At 43.4% G+C, this 19831-nt stretch overlaps 1 protein-coding gene across 1 annotated transcript; it reads left to right on the forward strand.

The window, feature by feature from the left end:
* The first annotated feature begins 344 nt into the window (after nucleotides 1–344).
* On the forward strand, nucleotides 345–15546 carry LOC144105143 (uncharacterized). The gene is made up of 5 exons (XM_077638314.1): nucleotides 345–581; nucleotides 2352–2455; nucleotides 6579–6692; nucleotides 14369–14542; nucleotides 15541–15546. The coding sequence occupies exons 1-5, from the start codon at nucleotides 389–391 to the stop codon at nucleotides 15544–15546; spliced, it is 591 nt and encodes a 196-aa protein (XP_077494440.1). The 5' UTR covers nucleotides 345–388.
* Nucleotides 15547–19831: the final 4285 nt, after the last annotated feature.

The raw sequence follows: 19831 nt of genomic DNA on the forward strand, positions 1-19831 counted from the left end.
GAACAAAATAGCAGCAGAAGGTGACAACAAAGTGACCACTGCTCTATCGGTCTTGACCGGTCTTGACTCTTGAAGTCTTGATTGTCTTGACTTTCGCCCTCCAGATACAACCGCGACATGCGCTGTGCAAAACACTGTAGCAATTTGAAGTCCACTGGGTACCTGCAGTCGGCTTTGTTCTACCCAAAAAAGAACTGTAAAGTTTATAAGTATTCATTAAAATATGCTCCGCGTGCGCGCTAGAAAAAATTGCCTTTTCAAAGCATGGCCATAACAAGTCAAAAGTATCCAAAGCTTCTAGCCATCGTAGCTGTGTTAGGTATTAGGTGCAATTTTTTGGGGTCCCTAGCTGCGCTGCTTTGTTAGCCTACGAAAATATTTCTTTATTATGGAGCCGTTGCTCGCATACGTGCTGTATAAAGACGGTGAAAAGGCCGTCGTGCCAGTCAGCCTAATTAAAGATTATTGCCCAAAATCTACAAAGGACTTGGCGAAAAACAAGTTGGTCTACTGGCGGGACAAAGACGCTCCGGATGGCGGTGATGAAGATTATTATCCTGGCGATATAGAAGAACTGGCTGGTAAGTGACAACAGTATTTTTGTCCACACTAAGAAATCCGGAAAGCAGTTGCGTTGCTACGCTTGTAGGAGGTGTGCAAATTTATAAACTATCGCAGCGCGCGTGACGCTAGTGCATGCGGTACAGCTGCCTTTGAGGGTATCCCTCGCGAGTGCAGGCGGGCGTGACAAGAACTGGAGAGACCAGGAAATGCTAGGCTGTTTGCCCTCGCAATTTCGTCGGGCAGGGCTTTTTCTGGAGAAAACCCGCAACAGACTGTCGCTAGCATTCATGATGACAGCGGTTTTGTGACTTCATCACACGTCGCTATCGGGGTACAGCTTTGCTTGCAGGTCTTGCGCGGCTTCAACTTTCCGGTAGTCATTCCCACCCGACTGCGCACGTTGCTGAGTCAGCCTATTGTACTCGTCTACTCTAGAGACATAAGAAGAAACACGTGATCAACAAATGTGCAGTGTTGAGCCATGATTACTTACGATACTCATAGATATAACATGCGTGAGTGGACAAGCTAACACATCAGGGAGGGCGCATTGCACGTATTGTGACAACACAAGCCGCCGCGTCGGCTGAGTGGTTATGGTGCTCGGCTGCTGGCCCGAAAGACGCGGGTTCGATCCCGGCCGCGGCGGTCGAATTTTGATGGAGGCGAAATTCTATGGCCCGTGTACTGTGCACGATGTCAGTTCACGTTAAAGAATCCAGGTGGTCGAAATTTCCGGAGCTCTTCACTACGGCGTCTCTCATAGCCTGAGTTGCTTTGGGATGTTAAACCCTGATAAACCATAAACCATATTGTGACAACAAGCGCACAATGTCAGATACCACTAACAAACAAATATTCTATGTTCCTGTCCTCCCTTCATTTCTAGCAGGGGTCTCAAACCCACTGCTATGCCGAACCAGAACGCATTGAGGAAATTTCGTCCCCCATGGGCAAGGAGAAAGGGATCAACGTCATTGTTGCATCATGCCCCTGGCTTCCTGCTTACTTAATTTCAGCTTTGGCAGAGTGTAACTCGCTTTCAACAGCCAGCTATCTTTGCCTAGCATGCCGAGAATACTGACGTTTTTCGAAAACTGAAATCGGCATACTTTTATCGGTTTATTTTGCCTTTATCTGAAATGTCGAACCCCTACTTGTAAGTGACGTGCTCAAGTAGCCTAACTGTTTGCAAAGAGAATGGTTTTGGTTCCTGGAGATTACACAGCGACTCTATCCAAATATGATAGGCAGCGTTATGAGGAGAAAACAAACAGCTGGACCCTTTCGCACTGCGGGCAAGAAGCTGCATCCAGGACATTGACTTGTGGCCATGCGTGGTTGCTTCAGGCATCCACTAATTCTGAATGTTAAGAAAAAGGTTTATTACTCATAAGCAACTGAAGTTGTGGAAGGCGCTGAGGCCTACAACTTGTAATGAGCGACTGGGTGCACGAGCCGTCAGTGAAGGAAGCGTCGGCTGACACCATAGTCATGGTAACAAAAGACATGGTAACAAAATAATCACAGCTTTGTCATGTTAATTACCACTTCAAGCATGCACAATTCTGGTGTTGGACAGCTCTTAATAGGCACAAATTATTTCTTCAAGGTAGAGATTAACCTTGCATCACTCATGTATAGAATGGCAAGCTGCTCCAGCATGTATTACATAAATCCACGGCTGACAATAATATTTGAAATTGTTCTGATAATTGTACACTGCTTTGTTCATATGTTGCATTGTTTCATGAGTATTATGTTTAATTGAGATGTCTATAATGCAGCAACGGCAGAAGAACTGGCAAAAAAACTGAACAAGCGAAGGATCCGGTGGCCGAAGCATGTGTTTGATGATGCTGCTCATGAAGCTGCTCAGCAAAGTGCTCAGGTATCCGTCTGTCAATTTGCAATACTTCAGTGGCCAAGTTATTGGAGCATCTGCTTCACATGTGGGAAGTCTGGCATTCAATTCTTAGTGATGCCGGGAACCTGTTGTTGATACAGTGGGTAAAAGCTTTCCTCTGGCCGGGGGCTTCCCGCTTTGAGTAAACAGTCACTTTTATTAAACGAAACAACTTTGTAGCATGGCACTGTTTGGCCAAAGCCGACCTTGCATCAGGAAAGGTGTCATTAGCAGCAGCTCTTTCCTCTGTTCTTTGCTTTCGAATATTTCGTAGTGCATCTTATGTATTTGCTTGCCTATTTTAGCTGTGTGCTCCATTGTGGATTGAAAGATTGAAGTACAAGCGAGTGGGGAGATGCGCAAAGGAAAGGAAGCAGCCTGTGTATGATCAGTATTCGTAATTTATTCTAATGGGCTCCAGTCAAACCTCGGTGGGAGGCTTATCAGGCCTTCCTGACAATAATGTCCTTTGTAGCCTAAGAATAAATCGGGTACCTGAAGCCTGGCCGACGAACTAGTGCTAGCTTTGGCAGTTTTATCAATCCTTGACCATTAAAGACCTTGTATGTAACAGTAATCTGTGAGTTCAACTCTTGTTGCAGATTACATTTGGAAGACCAGCAATTATTTGAGAATTCAGGGAAAATAATAGAGTTATACTCAGTGTGCACAAGCTGTCTGTAAAGAGACACTGAATGGGAATACTAAGTTAAAGGGGCCTTGATAGCCTATTTTCACGCATACCGTGCTTATCGCATTTAATTCTCAACTCGCTTAATTAAAATTCCCCCAACTTTCAGTTGATTTTGTGCGGCAAATATTTTGAAAACGATTTTTTTCTGTTTCTTCTGCGAACTGCTTGCTGGTCTGGCAACAACCTCTGATCGCTGACGTTAGAAGGGCATGCGCACCCCGCGTTGTCTGCTGCGCGCTGTTGAGGTGCTTGCATGCACGTCATAGACGGCGGTCGCTCGAAAACTTTTCTTTTTTTTTTTGAGCTTATCCAAATAAATTACATTTTCAGTGATTTCTTTTCGGAAGCCGTCAGCTTAGTACGCTAGCTGAGAAATCCTTAGGAAAGCAGACTTGCTTGTGGCACCCCTTTTCTGATTGTTGAGGAAACAGAAATCGATGGACTCCTGCTTTATTATTTCCGCTCATAAACAAGTTATTTTTATGTTATGAGTGTGGTTTCTTTTGAGCAGTCGAGTGCTTTTGTATGCGAAAAGCGGCACGTGCCGTGCATTGCATGCCTTCGCCGATGTGCGCCGTGAAAGCCGCGTCGTTTTGTAGCTGGATACCAGTTTCTTGTCCGCTATTCATCGGCTTGATAATTAAACTCAAACTATCACAAGGTGGCACTGGAGTAACCTTGAGGGACGAAAGGAGCAGAGAAAAGTGCCGAATGAGACGACTTCCCGCTGCATGTGTGCATTTGTAACATACATTCCCTTCGGCTCATAGAAGCCTTTTGCAGGAACCAAGCCGCTTGCAATACCCTACGCGACTCGAATGTTTTCACTGCCCACACCGATGAATGGCCGCCGCCGTCTAGATGAGTGCTTGAAAATGATAGTACATCATTTAGCGTTTACTGTGCGTGCGCATTGCGGCCTAGGAATGCGACGATCACAACAACATGTAGCCCCGCGCTGGGATTGTTTACATAGCTGTGCGCAAACAGTACTGCTTGGCATAAAACTCAAAGTGGGCTCTCCTTATCTTAAATATTACCTAGTATTGCTCGCAAATTGTAGCTTTCCTCGTCTACACACTATGATAACACTGCAATAAGCACCGCTGATGCTATGTCGCCTGCTTGCGAAACGCCTCGCATAGGACTGGCGCTTCCCGCTGAATGCATCTGCTTCCTCTTATGTCATCAGTATTTGATTTTAAAGCGCTTTAGCTAAAGATAAGTTTGGACATTACTTGAAATAATGAAAACTACCAGATTTGTTGTCCACAGTCGACGCCGACTGCTGCTGCCGGCTGCCTTCAGCACATGCTGTGAACACCGGGTCACATATCGACACTTCCCCTTTATTGTACTCGCACCCTGCGATGTAGGCAGTCGTCGCTTTGAGGGCACTGTAGCCAAAGTTAAGCTCAACAGCTATTTAAGGTGCTAAAACTCCCGAATTCGCTCTTTGCAATCGCCGAAATCGCACACACGAATCCTGCGTACTCGCAAGGCCTCGTCACGAAAGGGGCCGGCGGTCCACCGTTGACCGAAATTCGAAATTATGGCGAAAGTTCCTTACTGATTAGTAGTAAAGTGTGAAGTTATGAAATGCAGCCGCTCGGTTTGCTTTTTTCGATGTGGATAAGGTACACAAGCGCTGTCTTTCGGGCCGTCTATTCACCGGGTGTGAAGCTTTCGCTCGGCCGCACAAGCCTAGGCGACGGCGATGAGTGGCACCGTCGTGCGGCGTTTTCTGTCCGTGTCGCTTGCCTCGCTGATAGGTTCTATGCGCAGGCACCGAATAAAAGCACATCTTCGCTCGTGCACGAACATCGCGCGTATGTCGCCGTGGCTAGCATCAGGTCCAATAAGTTTTAAAGTTGTTAAGTGTAGTAAAATATGTCATATCAACTAGCCCCCACCACACTCTGCCAGTTCCTACTACGTTCACTCTTTTTACATTACTGCGAAACGGGGTCATTGGTCCTGCTGGCGTCGTCGTCGGTATAGCTTGACAGACTAGTGCGTCAGCGATGGCATTTGCATACCGACCAGCCAACCGATCGCCGTAGCATCGGCCTAGTGTAACCGGACCCTATACCGAAGAATGAAGAATAACTGCGTTACAATTATTAACGCTTGGCCTTGTGCAGACGAGACTGTGGCATTTCAGCTCTGCCAAAACATGCTGACCTTTCTCTGAATGCTCGGTTCAGGTATTTAACTACAAATGAGGCAGTGAGTACAGCATCCTTTATTTTTTTTTCATTTAATGTTACCTCTCCACATTTCATGAGAGTGAGCATAATGATTTGACCAAGCATATTCAGGAAACTGCCTAATTCAAGTATTCGAGGGACTCCGGCGCTGGTTCATCACAGACTCGCGAGTTTGGTTGTTTATGCATACGTAACACCTTTTCAATGGTGAGGATTTTATCCTTCATAGCATGCCCGTACAGGAGAAAACTATACATTTTATAATTTGAGAATGCCACAAGCGCGCGGAAAGAAGCCAGTTCAAAGGATTAACCGAGAACTGAACCCCTTGACTGTCTGCCGAGCAAACAGAACGGAGTGTAAATCTGTTGCAAGCATACCATTCTAAACATGCTCATAGCATGGCTGCACACAGGGTGGATGCACAGAATGCAAGGTAAAAGTCTCTGTAGTGACATTCCTGTCTCATCTTTCTGTCCATCATCTGGTTTGCGCTGTTTTTATGTATTTCACATTCTTGACTGCTTGGCCGTGCGTCGAACCACTCAACCAATTGTTACTGGCGAAGCAGACACGCCACGAGCTTCAGTTTCTTGAATCTGCATGGGGTGTTACCACAGGTGCTTCACTTGGAGGCAATTTTCTGACTGTCATCATCCTGAGATGTTAATCTATCAATCTATCAGAACTTAGTGTTCCCATCTGGTTTCCCTTTAATAGTGACATTAAAAGGCAGTTATGTGTTTAAATATAGTGACATCACCTGTTGATTTGCTTCGTAATAGCAAAATCATCCACAAATTGAAATTCTTCACTGGTTGATAATGAGTTTATGGCATTAAAATGTTATTATCTGTTTTGTCGAGATGCAACCATGTGGAGTCAAAATGGTCACAGAAATTTTCTTCACCTCATTCGCATAAAAGCCTCGCGTAGGATGATGCACAGAGTTGGTTGGGCAACACTTCTTGTTTTTTGTAGTCAGACAATTGCAGACTACTTGCAAGTTGGTTATGCTGTTTGGAAAGTACTTCTAGTGGGCCCCATGGTATGTGTGCTGAAAGCAAGAAATAGCACCATAATTATGGTTATTCTTCCATTTTATCTCGTTCATAGAAGTTAGTTTTTTATGGGACTGGAAATTTGCCCATGAATGTGCTTTAGAATGATAGTAATAAGATGTATATGTTCCTTTTCATTTCAGCAGGTTATGAGCCAAAAACAAAAAAAGGCCCAGAAAAAGCAGGCTTGCCACAAAAAGCTGAGGTTTTCTTTTGAAGAAAGCTCTTCTTTAGATGAATACCTCATGGAGAAGAGGGCACTGGATGGAAAAAAAAGAAATAGAAAACCTACAATTGGAAATTTGGTCCCTTAGGAAAAAGCTGTCACAGGAACGCCAACGAAACTATGACCTGCAAGAAGTGGTCATAAAAGGAATTGGTGAGGCACATAACTGTTTGCATCTCAAGAACAAAATTGGTGCATGAGAGATGCAGTGCCAACATTGTTTGCTGAGGTGTTTCTTTGTCAGCGTGGCTGCTGTTAGTTCCAAGTTTATAGCAACTATTCTTAGCAAGCATGTATTTGGGCTTTTAGAGAACATTAGGCAGGGGCAATGCATGCTTTGACTAAGATGCCCTATCATAAATGAGGTGGTGAGTCTTGTGAAATTGAGTTGTTTGCCTCAGGGTCTTGATAATATTTTCATTGCTGACTTTCTGGTGGGTAAAATTCAAAACGTTGTGGCGGTATTTGCTGTGAGAAATTCCGTTTTATCTTTTTGAGTAGTATATGAGTGCAGGTGTATAGTGGAATGAGTGGTGGTGTGTAGTGCATAGAAGAATGAGTGACGGCTTCCAGCCAATGATGATGCAATCAAGATAACATGACATATCTATTTTGCCTCATTTCCAAACGGGCATCACGTTTGGTGCTGGCATTGTCTTTGCCTGAGGTCCACTTCATTGCACGTTTTTAAAGGGGGACCCACAGGGAGCGAACTTGCACTGCAGAACGCCAACGCTCTTCCGCCGTGCAACACCACAAGCGGCGGAAAATGGGTGGCTGCCACCAGACCACTGCTGCAAGGATTTAAAAAGGGCGTGATTCCATATGCTTAGTAAAATGCTGAAAAGAACAGCTGTGCATTTACAATTATTCTATTGATTCCATGATGACAAAGAGGACGAATTATTCTTTGTGACCCCTTACTGAACCAAAATAGTTAACCTATTTGAACCTCTTGCACTTCCTGACATCAACCGACGTGTAGTGGCTAAGCCTAGCAGCTTTGCAAATCCAGAATTCTGAAAATCTGGCGCGTTTCATAGCTAAAATTTTGTGCTGCGGGCATCTTCGGACAAAGCGAAAGCTTCGTGCGACTTTTGTTTGCCGTGAACCTGAGGCACAGTGTAGCGGTAACGACGAGTTCGTGGTGAAGCGAGAGGCCGCTTCGGCAGGTGCGGCCATGTTGTAGAAGCGGGCGGAAGTCTGACGCGGTCGCACCCTGATTGGTCCGCGCTGATAGCCTACGTTGGCCGCTTCCGGCGAGCGGCTGACTGCCGGGCGGACATATCTAGCCCGGCTTGATCAGCTGCGAACGGCCGCCCCGCCGGACGCCAGTTTTTTGCAAGAAAAATGCTCCATGTGGGTCGCCCTTAAGACTGCTTGTTGTTGAATTGGAGCTTCACGAATAGCACTGTGTCGTAATTTGTCATTCACCCCACTGGTCAAACAATATGCTAAGGTGTGCTTAGAATGGCAGGTGTGAAAAGTGCAGTACATTCACCATTGAGAGGACGATTCAGGCACGAACGCATCGGCCCGACGCTCATCCTACTTTTCGTATTACAGCTGGCCCGGCTGTCTGGATCACCGTCGCGGATTCCCGGTTCGCCAACACGTGCCAACGATTGCCAACGCAACTTGCTGGCTTTTACTAACTTCGTCACACCGGGCCCAGTGGTTACTGCGTCGGCGCATGTGCGCATACTCCAGCTCTCCGACTGTGGCGCACTGATGCAGCGGGGCGTATAAAAGCTGAACTCCTGACCCTGGACGAAGCCTTGCTGAGGACGATTCAGGCACGAACGCATCGGCCCGACGCTCATCCTACTTTTCGTATTACAGCTGGCCCGGCTGTCTGGATCACCGTCGCGGATTCCCGGTTCGCCAACACGTGCCAACGATTGCCAACGCAACTTGCTGGCTTTAACTAACTTCGTCACACCGGGCCCAGTGGTTACTGCGTCGGCGCATGTGCGCATACTCCAGCTCTCCGACTGTGGCGCACTGATGCAGCGGGGCGTATAAAAGCTGAACTCCTGACCCTGGACGAAGCATTGCTGAGGACGATTCAGGCACGAACGCATCGGCCCGACGCTCATCCTACTTTTCGTATTACAGGTCTGTAATACTCTTTACTTGTACATACATTTTGTAGTCTGTGCCTGGGTCGTCCTAAAGCAATGAGTGATGATGAAGGGTCCGGTACCGCGTCTAACACGAAAGAAAAGAGAGAAAAGCTATTCGACAAGGCTCCAACCACTGTGAAAGAAGTTGGAAGTTTTCTTGTGAAGCTTAACAGCAAGTTGGAAGCCTTGGGAAGTAACCTGAACCATGAGCTTGGCACCCTGCGGGGATCAGTCGAATTTATGAATGAAAGTTTTGAAGAATTTAAGAAAGAACTGGCCGAGGCACGTCGGGAGATAAGTGAGCTTAAGGAAGAGCAGAAGTATCTAAAGCATGAAAACAGTGAACTTTCGAAACAGCTGCTGCGTACTAGAGCAGAGCTAACTGAACTTCAGCAGTACAGTCGCAGAAATAACCTTGAGTTAAAAGGCATCCCTACTACTGACAGCGAGTCACTGACAGGCATTGTCTCCGCTCTTGCCACGAAGGTGGGAGCGGAAATAACGGTGAACGATATTGACCTCGTGCATCGAGTGCCAACAAAAGACAGGAACAAATCGAATATCATCGTTAAGTTCAGGTCAAGTGATGCCCGTGATAAACTGCTCGAATCGGCAAGAAAAACTCGCTTAATCACATCGGACCTTGGCATTTCTGGGTCAACATCCGTGTTCGTAAACGAACATCTTTGCCCAGAGTATAAAGTGTTGCTTGCTAGGGCTATAGCGGCGAAGAAACTTCACAACTGGAAGTATGCATGGGTATCTCGTGGCCGGATCTTGGCGCGAAAAGCAGACAACTCGGACGTGATCCGAATTTCTACAGAGGCCGACCTCGGCCTTATAGTCTAGTTCATTCAAAATGCTGACTGTACAAACCACTCATAAATTTCTCACGTTAAATGAATCACGCACCATACTGCATTGCAATGTAAGGAGCATAGCTAGAAATTTTGACGGCCTTTGTACGTTTCTAGCAGAGCACAGCTTTCTTTACGATGTTATAGCCATTACAGAAACCTGGCTGATGCCCGGTGAAAGCTATAACATTCCCAATTATGTATTTCTGTCCCGTCCCCGTATTTCGAACAATCGAGGAGGAGGGGTAGGTTTGTACATTAAAAAGACCCTTGTACACTGGGACTATCCGTATCTTAACGCATCCGTCAGTAGCAGTTCGGAATTTCTATTTGTTGAACTGGAGGGTGTCATGGTTGGTGTTGTTTATAGAGCCCCCCACGCAGATCGTAGTAAGTTTGTGAATGATCTTGAATCTGTTTTTATACACGTAACCGATAAGAACAAAAAAGCAATCATCGTCGGCGATACTAATATTGATACTTTAGGTGCCAACCACAGCGAATACACTGACCTGTTATTTTCATATGGATTTACGAATCATATCTCTACTCCGACCCGAATCGCAGGTTCCAGCTCGACATGCCTCGACCATGTGATATGCAATTTCGTGCCACCTTGTTATTTGGCTGGGGCATATGATACAGCAGTGGCAGATCACTTCGCGATTGCCTTCTTATACCGCGTAGACGATAGAGATAGCCGTAGAACTTCTGACAGCACATGCGAGCTTAGGAAGAAAATTGACTATCAAAAATGCGCACTCAGGCTCTCTGAAATGAGCTTTGCAGACCTCGCCGATATGAATGCCAATGAACACTGCTGCAGCCTTGTCGATAGAATCAAAGCTGTGATAAATGATTGTAGTTTTACGCAGAAAAAAACGTACTATACACATCCAGTGTGCCCTTGGATGACAGCAGCTGTGCTAAATATGATAAAAACGCGCGACCACTGGCACACCAAAATGAAACAAAACAGAGGGAACGCATATTATAGTGCTCAGTATAAGATTCATAGAAATAAAGCTGTTGCTACCATGCGTGTACAGAAGAAGCTATATTTTAGTAACCAAATAAACGCATGCGCCGGCAATTCTAAAAAACTCTGGGCTACAGTGAACTCGATAATTCAGCCTACTCCATCAAACCGAATACTTCCTGACCTGGCCCTTTCCCCAGATAAACACCTGCTATCAGATCAGTTTAACGATCATTTCTGCTCAGTGGGTGCTGGTTTACGTTTAAGTATGGGTCTCACAGACGAACCTTCTCTGCCTGAGTATCTTGAAAAGACCTTCGGTTTTATAGAAATAAGCAGTGACGAAGTAATGAGTGCACTTAATTCAATGGATGCTACTAAGGCCACGGGTCTCGATGGTATTCCGGTTTCCATAATTAAAAACAACAGTGGCGTCTTAGCTGCCACCTTAGCATCTTTATTTAATAAAGCGTTTCTGTCCGGCATCTATCCTCATATTTTGAAGCTCGCCAAGGTAGTTCTATCTACAAAAGTGGGAATCCTAATGAACTCGGAAACTATAGGCCGATCTCAATCCTTAGCTGTATAAACACTCTGTTTGAAAAACTATTGGCTAAAAGAATTACGCAATTCCTGACTAAAAATGCAATTCTGTCAACGTCCCAACATGGTTTTCAGAAATTTAGATCGACCACCACGGCTGTGCTTTCTATAACTGACTCAATCAATGAAGCACTCAATAATAAAAATATTTCTGTTGGTGAATTCCTGGATATTAAGAAGGCATTCGACACTGTGGATCTCGATATTTTATGCAAGAAACTAGAACGATATGGGTTCAGAGGTGTATCACTCGATTTCATTAGAAGCTATTTAACTGGGCAACGGCAGTGTGTTATTATTGACGAACACGCGTCAAGTTCGCGTTCTATTTCCGTAGGTGTTCCGCAGGGCTCAGTACTGGGGCCTATACTTTTTACACTTTACATAAACAACTTACCCGATTGCCTAATAAATACCGGTGCCATTATGTACGCCGACGACACCTCATTGTTGGTGACCGCTAATTCCGTTGAAACAGCCAAGCATACTTTAAACTCAGAACTTCAGAGAGTCAATAAATGGTTTTTAACAAATAGACTCACTTTGAACATAGGCAAGACTAAATATATTATATTTGCATCCCCTTATAAAAAATACCAGAATACCTGCTCCGCAATAACGATAGGAGATAAAGAAATTGAAGAAGTTAAGACTATTCAGTACTTGGGTGTAACCTTAGACGCTGCATTAAACTGGAAACCGCATATCGAAAAATTGCGTAGCAAACTATCTTATGCATGTTTCGTTCTGGCCAAAGCTCGGCGACATTTCGAAATACACACACTAAAAACAATATACTTTAGCTTCTTTCAGTCCCAATTAACTTACTGTATAGAATCATGGGGGTTCACTTACATCACTTACATTGAACCTGTTTAACGCCTGCAGAAGCGGGCACTGATAATAATGACTTGCACAACACCATATACGCCTTCTCGCCCTTTGTTTTTTAGACTCCAAATAATGCCGGCATTGCAGCTTCGAGATTTTCGCGTTGCACTACTCGTACTAAGAGTCCTCTCCGGCACCTCCCCCTTTCCTTTGAACACATTCTATAGAGCCCCAACTAACAGCCGTTCAGCAGCACAGGGCAGATTTCTGGTTCCTACATCTCGCAATGACTATGGCCAGCGCCGCTTCGAGTATCAAGGGGTAAAAACTTGGAATAAAATCCCCTGTGCAGTCTTTGCAACGTCCAATCCTTATATTTCACTAAAGACCTTTTTTCTGTCACAAATAATTACTTGATTTAAAATCCAAATCGCTTAGTGATTGTCTCTTATTATTCTCTGTAGTGTCTATGTTGGGTTTGCCATTCATATGTCATTGAATAATCACTTCTAAGGCAACTGCGTTTATTTTGTATAAAAATTGCTGTTCCTGTCTTCATATGTTTTTTTGTCATGAGCCCTCTTGTATTTCTGTAATTTGAACCATCTTGCTTGTACGCTTTGCATTTTTCCACCATTCTTATGTGTATTATTTTGGCATGCAGAAGAAATCATTTGTCCTCACTAATCTCTTTGCTTTTATTGCATGGATCCATAACTAGCCTTTGGCTAAGGATCCAGACAGTGATGTTATGTACTGTACTGAAGAAATGATAATAAAAAGAATTGAATTGAATTGAATTGAGTAGCCTGCTTGGACATGAATGTCACTAGGGCAAAATCAAGAGCTGCCATCTAGGGCGCTGGCACCACGCTAGCGGGGAGGCAGCTTGGAAGTATGAACAGCATGTGTGCACACTTGGTTAAGTTGGCGATGTAGGTATCTCATGTAGGATTGTGATATGGTGATTCATGAATATAAGAGCATGACAGTGATTTTGCTCGATAAAATGCATGACACTCGGCACCTTGAAGAGCCGAGTGGCGCCTCTCGCCATTGAGGGATTTGACAATGTCGCTCTGTATAAGGTTGCGATTTCGAACTTTACATTACAAAAGTTTTTCTCTTCGTCGCACCTGTCTAAAAAGATAGGGTTGCTATGTTTACACACAAGTACCCTAAAGGAGACGAGTGTCAGGAAGAGAACTCTCTCATTCATGAAAGGTGCAGTTTCAACATGTTTCTATTTAATCTAAATAAAGTGAATGCTCCTGAAATGAATTATAATTACCCATGCTATGCTGCCATTCTTGCAATGTTTAAAATAAAGTAATTGGGAACTGCATGCAGTCTTGATGTGGGTATTTCTTTTCTATAGGCAGGTGACATAAGCACAGAAATAAAAAAAAGCACAGTACAGCAGATGAAAAGAAATTTTGGCACAGTGTTAAGTGCTCTGGGATTAATGTGGCATCCTTTAGGACAGCAACTTGAGTTCAGACATCTTGAGAGTTAATTCAGTATAATGCAGCTGATCATGCACACTACCAACGCAATGAGCGGCCATATTTTTCTGCTCTACAGGGATTTCTCTCCTATGTGAGCTTAATCTTGAACTGAGCTCAAAGAAAAATAAAGCCCTGTGATGTGTGAAATGCGCAGTCGCAATAGTTAATTTGTAAAAAGGTTTGAAGACCTTAAGCTGCTCTGTTCCCTTGTCAGGTCATTCATGCATTCAAGGGCCAGTTTTGCCTGGCCGGTTTTCACACCTCCCCTGCTATGCACCCCAGTTATGCAGTCTTGCTGAGTGCATTGGTATGCGATGCAGTGTATATTGAAGTATGAAATTGGATAAAAATAAGCAGAAAACTTACTGGCTTGAAGAAATGTTATTTTCATGGCCTTCTTGGATTTTTTTTATTGGAAACAGGCTTGTTTCTTATGTTGCACACAAGCGGAATGTACAGTGTCTCTGCTTATGGGTGCAAAAAAAAGATTACAAAGGCCATCTGTAATGGCAGAAATTGAGAAGTATTCATTATGTGAACACTCAGTTTAACATGTTGCACAAATCGCATTTTTTGTCTCCAGATTTTGCGGTTTTGTTTTCATCATTATTGGGTTTTCACTTGTGACGGGGTGTTGAAGCTATCTGTTTGGCATGAATACAAGTGCTTTCATCGTGCAGGAGAGGTGCAAGAACACCTGAAGAAAAGAAGAACCTGCCAGTGCAGTGAACAGCAACAGGTATGTGAAGTGTAGTGAGATTCAATACTGGCATATACAAGGGCATTTTCAATTTGTCTTGTAGGTGTGCAACTCAGACATACCGGCCACGAGGGAGCCTGAGCTAGGCTCAGAATCCCTTGGGGCACGAGACGTGCCAGGTGAAGGGCTGGCAGAGCTGGCTGCAGCTGCAACAACTGCAGTAGAGGCTGCTGCCTCCAGCAGTCCGAGCCGAGCACAGCAGGGGCTACCAGTGCAAGTGAGTGGCACACATGATATATACAGTTAACGACCATTATTATTCTGGAAAAGCAGCGCTGAACAGACGAGGACAGAGACGAGGCGACAAGGACGGGCCAAAAGAGAGGTAATGGTATTTGGTGCACTGAATGTTGTTCAGTTAGTAGGACAAGTCTTCCAGTGTGACGGGTAGAAGATCAGCCCATTTGCCCTGAGTAATATTTTCGTTGTTTTATCATAACTGAGTGTTCATTATAACTATATGGCTGTTATAAGTAAGCCTGATTGTGTTGGGAAACAAGTTCTTATTTAAATCACTATTTTTCACGAAAGAAAAATACTGGCCCTAACTATAGTTCGTGGAAACATACATTGGCAGTGTGTTTTTAGAATATATTGAAGTCAACAGTTTGACGGAAACCCATCTGGTCGGGATGATGCATGACAAAAAATAAATGATGCCGACCAAAAGAGCGAAGACAACTACATTTCGCCTTCCACGCGGCAGCCTTGTTCACAGTGAGGGCAAAAGGTAGAGTCGACGTCTTAAAGGGGTCATGACATGGTCTACCAACAAATCGTGGTTTTACATTGCAGGTACTAGCCACAACATTGTTATGCATGCCTAAAAAAGATGCAGAGCTGGACTTGCGCTTTTGAAGTGGCAATTTCAATGAAAGCTATCAGCTCTAAGCCCCTCCCCCTGACAGCAACAGCCATATTGAAGCAGCCTGAGCTATGTCATAAACCGACAGTGCCGTTGTCTGCTGCAAGACTGCCGCGTGCACGGTTGGTGCGGAGCAATGTGTTCGTTCTTCGTTCAGCCCTCATTGTGAACAAAGCTCCTGTGTGGTAGCTGAAATATCTAGTTCGTAATTCTTTTGGTTGGTGTTGATTATTTTTTGTTGCGTTTTTAGAAAGCAAGATGGCATGTAGCGTATCACTTTCCAAATTTAATTTGCCATTTGGCAGGACATTCTTTGTGCCCTGTCAAATATGTCCTGTCTTTCACTGCAGTGGTGAAAAATCCTCTTATTAGTTATTATTTCTGGGCTGCACTTCCCATGCAAGGTGTGTTAATGCCTTGTGTGGGATAATTGATTTTGCTGTTGATCTGTTACTTCTCGAATATCATTAAAATTTTCTAGTCTTTCTTATCGTTCGTGTCATCCTTGTGTCGTGCCTTGTGGTTTACAATGAAACTCATTGTCTTCCTGGCAGTTTTGCTCTTCACCTTTCTGTTTCTCCAGTGGTTTCATATGAGGAGCTGTGTATTTAATAGCCACATATGCAGTCATGCAAGGTTTTTTTTCTGTTTTGGCTGGTCACGGGCTTGAATAGAGTAATCTATCTTAGTAACTAGTTTTCCACGAGAAGATGCACGTATACCCTTTTAATTACTCCACACAGAATGATGAGATGGATAGCTGGCATCTCCTCAAAAATACATTTGTTACGGCAGTGGTTATTACTAATAATTCAAAAGTTATTCTAATAGCAATGCTCGAGTTCTGTATGGGGATATTTTTGTAGATTGTTGGCTGGCATTCACATTCACATTTCATTTATTCCACATTTATCCTGTTACAGAAAAAATGTGAGGGCAAGGACTAAAAGCTGCTAGTTAAGCAGCTTGACTAAGGCCCTTGCCCCCTTTGATGGCAGCGTACAGCGGTTTCAAATCACACAAAAATTTACACACAATGATTAGATTAGTTTCTGCAGAAGTTCTTGCACTACAGCACAAAATACGATCAAATAATATTTTACGCGCGTACACCAGAAAACATTATACCGAGTCAGCACACGCACACACACACATATATATATAAAAACTCTATACACAAAAATTTATACAACATGTGCATACTTCAAAAATGATATCTGAAACAAAGACAAATGTATTTATACAGAAATGTTTCATTAATTACAACATGGAAATGCCATTCCTTAATCTATTGCTTCATACTGTTAGATTCCTAAAATATTTAACGAGTGCGGGTCTTGACGATGTTCGTTTGGCTGGGAAGTACTTAAAGCTGTAACTGAGCACTTCACTTTTTTGGAAGTTATTTCAACAATCTGCGCTCCACCGTGTCATGCCAGCCATTTTGTTTGTTTACATTTTTCAGATTTGCGGTTGACTCTGTCCTTGGCTTGGACTTTGATGGCTAAACTTAAGTGCTGCAGAATTGCCAGAAATAATATTTGAAGCCTTAATATTGCCCAGAAATGTTCTTAAGAGCTTTTGAAACAGTACGCAACACTTTCAAGCACGTTTTATGGGCGCTGATGTCTTTTAATTAGACTTTTTTTTCACCAATTGTCATTACCATAATTTGCAAATAACATTATTTTTTACCATGTAGGACCAAAAGAGACCGAATGACATTAATTTAGTGACATTAAAGACAAGAACCCTACATCTGTGCACCACCACCACGCAGATCCCATCGCATCGATCACCCTCTTCCAAGTTCTGCACCTGTGTGCCGATGCCAACGTCTTTACCAACTCATTATTTTGTTGAGTAGCAACTGACTGTAGACGGCCTTCCCTATCATATCGCTGCCATAACTTGCCCATCATTGTTTATGACTGCTGTCACTGGTGCACCATTATCCCACCCTTTATGTAACACCCCATTTGGGATCTTTAATGAAAATAAACTGAAGTGAAATTTGTTAGTGTGGCAGGGGTATTAGACTACTACCTTATCATTCTTTACTCAATATGAAACCCTCATGCCTGCTTATTGCAAAGGTGCTGTCACATAACTTGCTTGCATAGGAAATAACCTAACACTGTGACCAACTTTAATTAAAATTTAAATATATGATAATAGTGCACTTTACTTGCAGAGTTCTTTATTAATACCTGTGCACAATAATTGCGAACTGAAATGACAATTTTATTTTTGAAGGCGCAGATTTATGTGCCCACTTCATCGGTAATCGCCCAGGAGCGGCAAGGGGCCCCAAGAGGAGGCGACACACAGAATGGCGGTAGAGAAAACGAGGAGGTACAGAATGGAGATTTTCATTTTTACTCGCAGCTTTAATGAATGGAATAAGGTTCAGGCCATCAGGTGAATTAACAAAGCGTGACAGTCAGGAAGAGCTTGGAAAGAACATTCAGGTCTGATAATCTTCACCCATTAATTTTATATGTTGTTAGTGGTGTGGATGTACGAAAAGTTACTACAGTTAGCGTTAATTATGCCTATGTTATGATAAAATGAATTTTCAAGCCCAGCTCCACTGAACGAAAATTTTGTTGAAGTGAAAACAAGCCTGAAAAATGGTTGTTTGTGGCAAGAACTTTGTTGCATTGTCTTCTATGGCTAGCTAACAGGGAATTAGAAATATTTCGCTTGATTTCGTTTAGGGGGTTAACTGGAGATGGCTCACAAGAGAGATGTGCTTGTATAGAACATTTATGAGCGTATCACCCGTAAAAGAAGCTCGAAAGCAGTCATAGTGACAGGCACTTTGTACCTGTTCTGATGAGGAACTGTAACAAGATTAAAAAATGGAAATTCTTAGGGCTGCACTGATGGCCTGCATTTCCTCAGGCTTCGGAACTGTTGTGGTCTACAATTCATAACTTCCTCTTATTCCTTATCGTAGCCCAGCTGCTGCATGCACTATGGTTAGCATTAGCACTGTATGAAGATTAAAACAGTTTTTGTTGATTATCAGTAACCAATATTTTACTTGATGATGCGCTTTTTCTTAGTGTGTCTGACATACCTTACTTCAAAATTTTTTTAGGTGCACTTGGCCTGTGGGGTGACCCTCCCAAGAGGGAAATGGGCTTACCTGCAGACACAGCCCAAGGACTCTCTCTTTGTGCGGGAAATGGCAAAGGCTCTATGGGGTATGAAAGAGCTCTACAATAGGAGCATAACCGGTAGGCCCTGCCACCGTTTCCTGCACAAAGAAGGAGTTCCTGAGCTACCTGAGAGGCGGGCTCTTACGCCCGAAAAACTCAAAGCTCTTCGAGGTAAGGTTATTCATTGTAAAGTATTTCTCTGCATGTTACTCTTTTCTCATTGACATATTTGGAGACTATAATGCATTAACACTTGGTCCTTGGAGTTGCATATAATACGAAGTTTATTTGAGGATTCCATAATTGTAGGTACAAACCTGTAACTAACCATAGGGAAATAACTTTCTCTGCTATGATGACGACACTTGTGACCCTTTCAAAGCATATGGTGCAAGAAACAGTCTGAATCAATATAGTAGAAAGTAATTATAAGGGTCCATTTTTTTCATCTTTCAGTACCATAAAAAGCGCATAGATTGCATCAATTTCCAAAACTTTGTGTATTTTTTCTTTGTGTAGTTATTTTTACTGTTTTCAGCGGCCTTCGAGATGCACATGGAAAAGCATCCCAGCATCAAAACGAGGGAGGAGCGCTTGCGCAGCATAAATAGATCCTTTGGCGACATGCTGAAAGTGCTGAAAAATTGAGTGGCTATATATATGAATTAAAGATATTTAAAGTACTTTGCTTAGCTGTACATTTTAGCAGCACTTACACTGGTAGTGAGTGCTGTTCATGCATGTCAACACATACATGTAGAGTCATATATGGAGAAAAGTTTGCATGATGTGTGTTTGCAGAAAAATATTTCTTTAGGCGAAGCAAGACAATCAAAATCATTGGATCTGAGGGCACATGCGTGCTCCATTTGCAAAAATACCAGCTGACTGCATATTGAGACAATGCAGAAAAATTTTTTTTTCTCGAATCTGCATCCGACAAAATTTTGTCTATATACTGTACATATTTCAGTCTCACTGTGAATTTTTACTTCTGCAAATAATAATCAATACGAATATAGAACTGTATAGCTGCCTCATATTGCTAAAAGCTGCATGCATGCTGTTGCATTCCCACAGTGTGCAATTGTAATCCGGGCTGAATCGCCCTCCACATGGTAGTGCGGAGTCCGCACAAATATGTGGAGTCCACCGCTTACGGACTGCTGTGGAGTCCGTTCAGTTCAACTGTACGGAGTCCATAACAGGCGGAGGTCCATAAGAATCCGTCAAGTACGGATGAACGCGGATACCCGTACACTGTGGAGTCCGTAGTTCCATAATTCCGTACGTATGGATCCGCTTTCTCCGTTGTATGGAAATTTTCGGCAGGGATGTTACAAAGTTAATAAGAATATCAAAAAAGCGGGGATGTCATTATAGCAGCCGGGGATATCATTATAGCACGTAGCGGAAATCACAATGTCAGCAAATTACAATGAATGAAGGGGAAGCCTTCGTAACGATAACACTC

This window comes from Amblyomma americanum, chromosome 9 (genome assembly GCF_052857255.1).
Source record: "Amblyomma americanum isolate KBUSLIRL-KWMA chromosome 9, ASM5285725v1, whole genome shotgun sequence".
In the NCBI taxonomy this organism is placed as follows: Eukaryota; Metazoa; Arthropoda; class Arachnida; order Ixodida; family Ixodidae; genus Amblyomma; species Amblyomma americanum.

Bases quoted from the DNA above. Each gene is read 5' to 3' on its own strand.
- LOC144105143 (XM_077638314.1), top strand. From the start codon at position 389: ATGGAGCCGTTGCTCGCATACGTGCTGTATAAAGACGGTGAAAAGGCC. The intron at 582-2,351 runs GTAAGTGACAAC...TCTATAATGCAG, and splicing joins CGATATAGAAGAACTGGCTG to CAACGGCAGAAGAACTGGCA. The intron at 6,693-14,368 runs GCACTGGATGGA...TTTGTCTTGTAG, and splicing joins AATACCTCATGGAGAAGAGG to GTGTGCAACTCAGACATACC.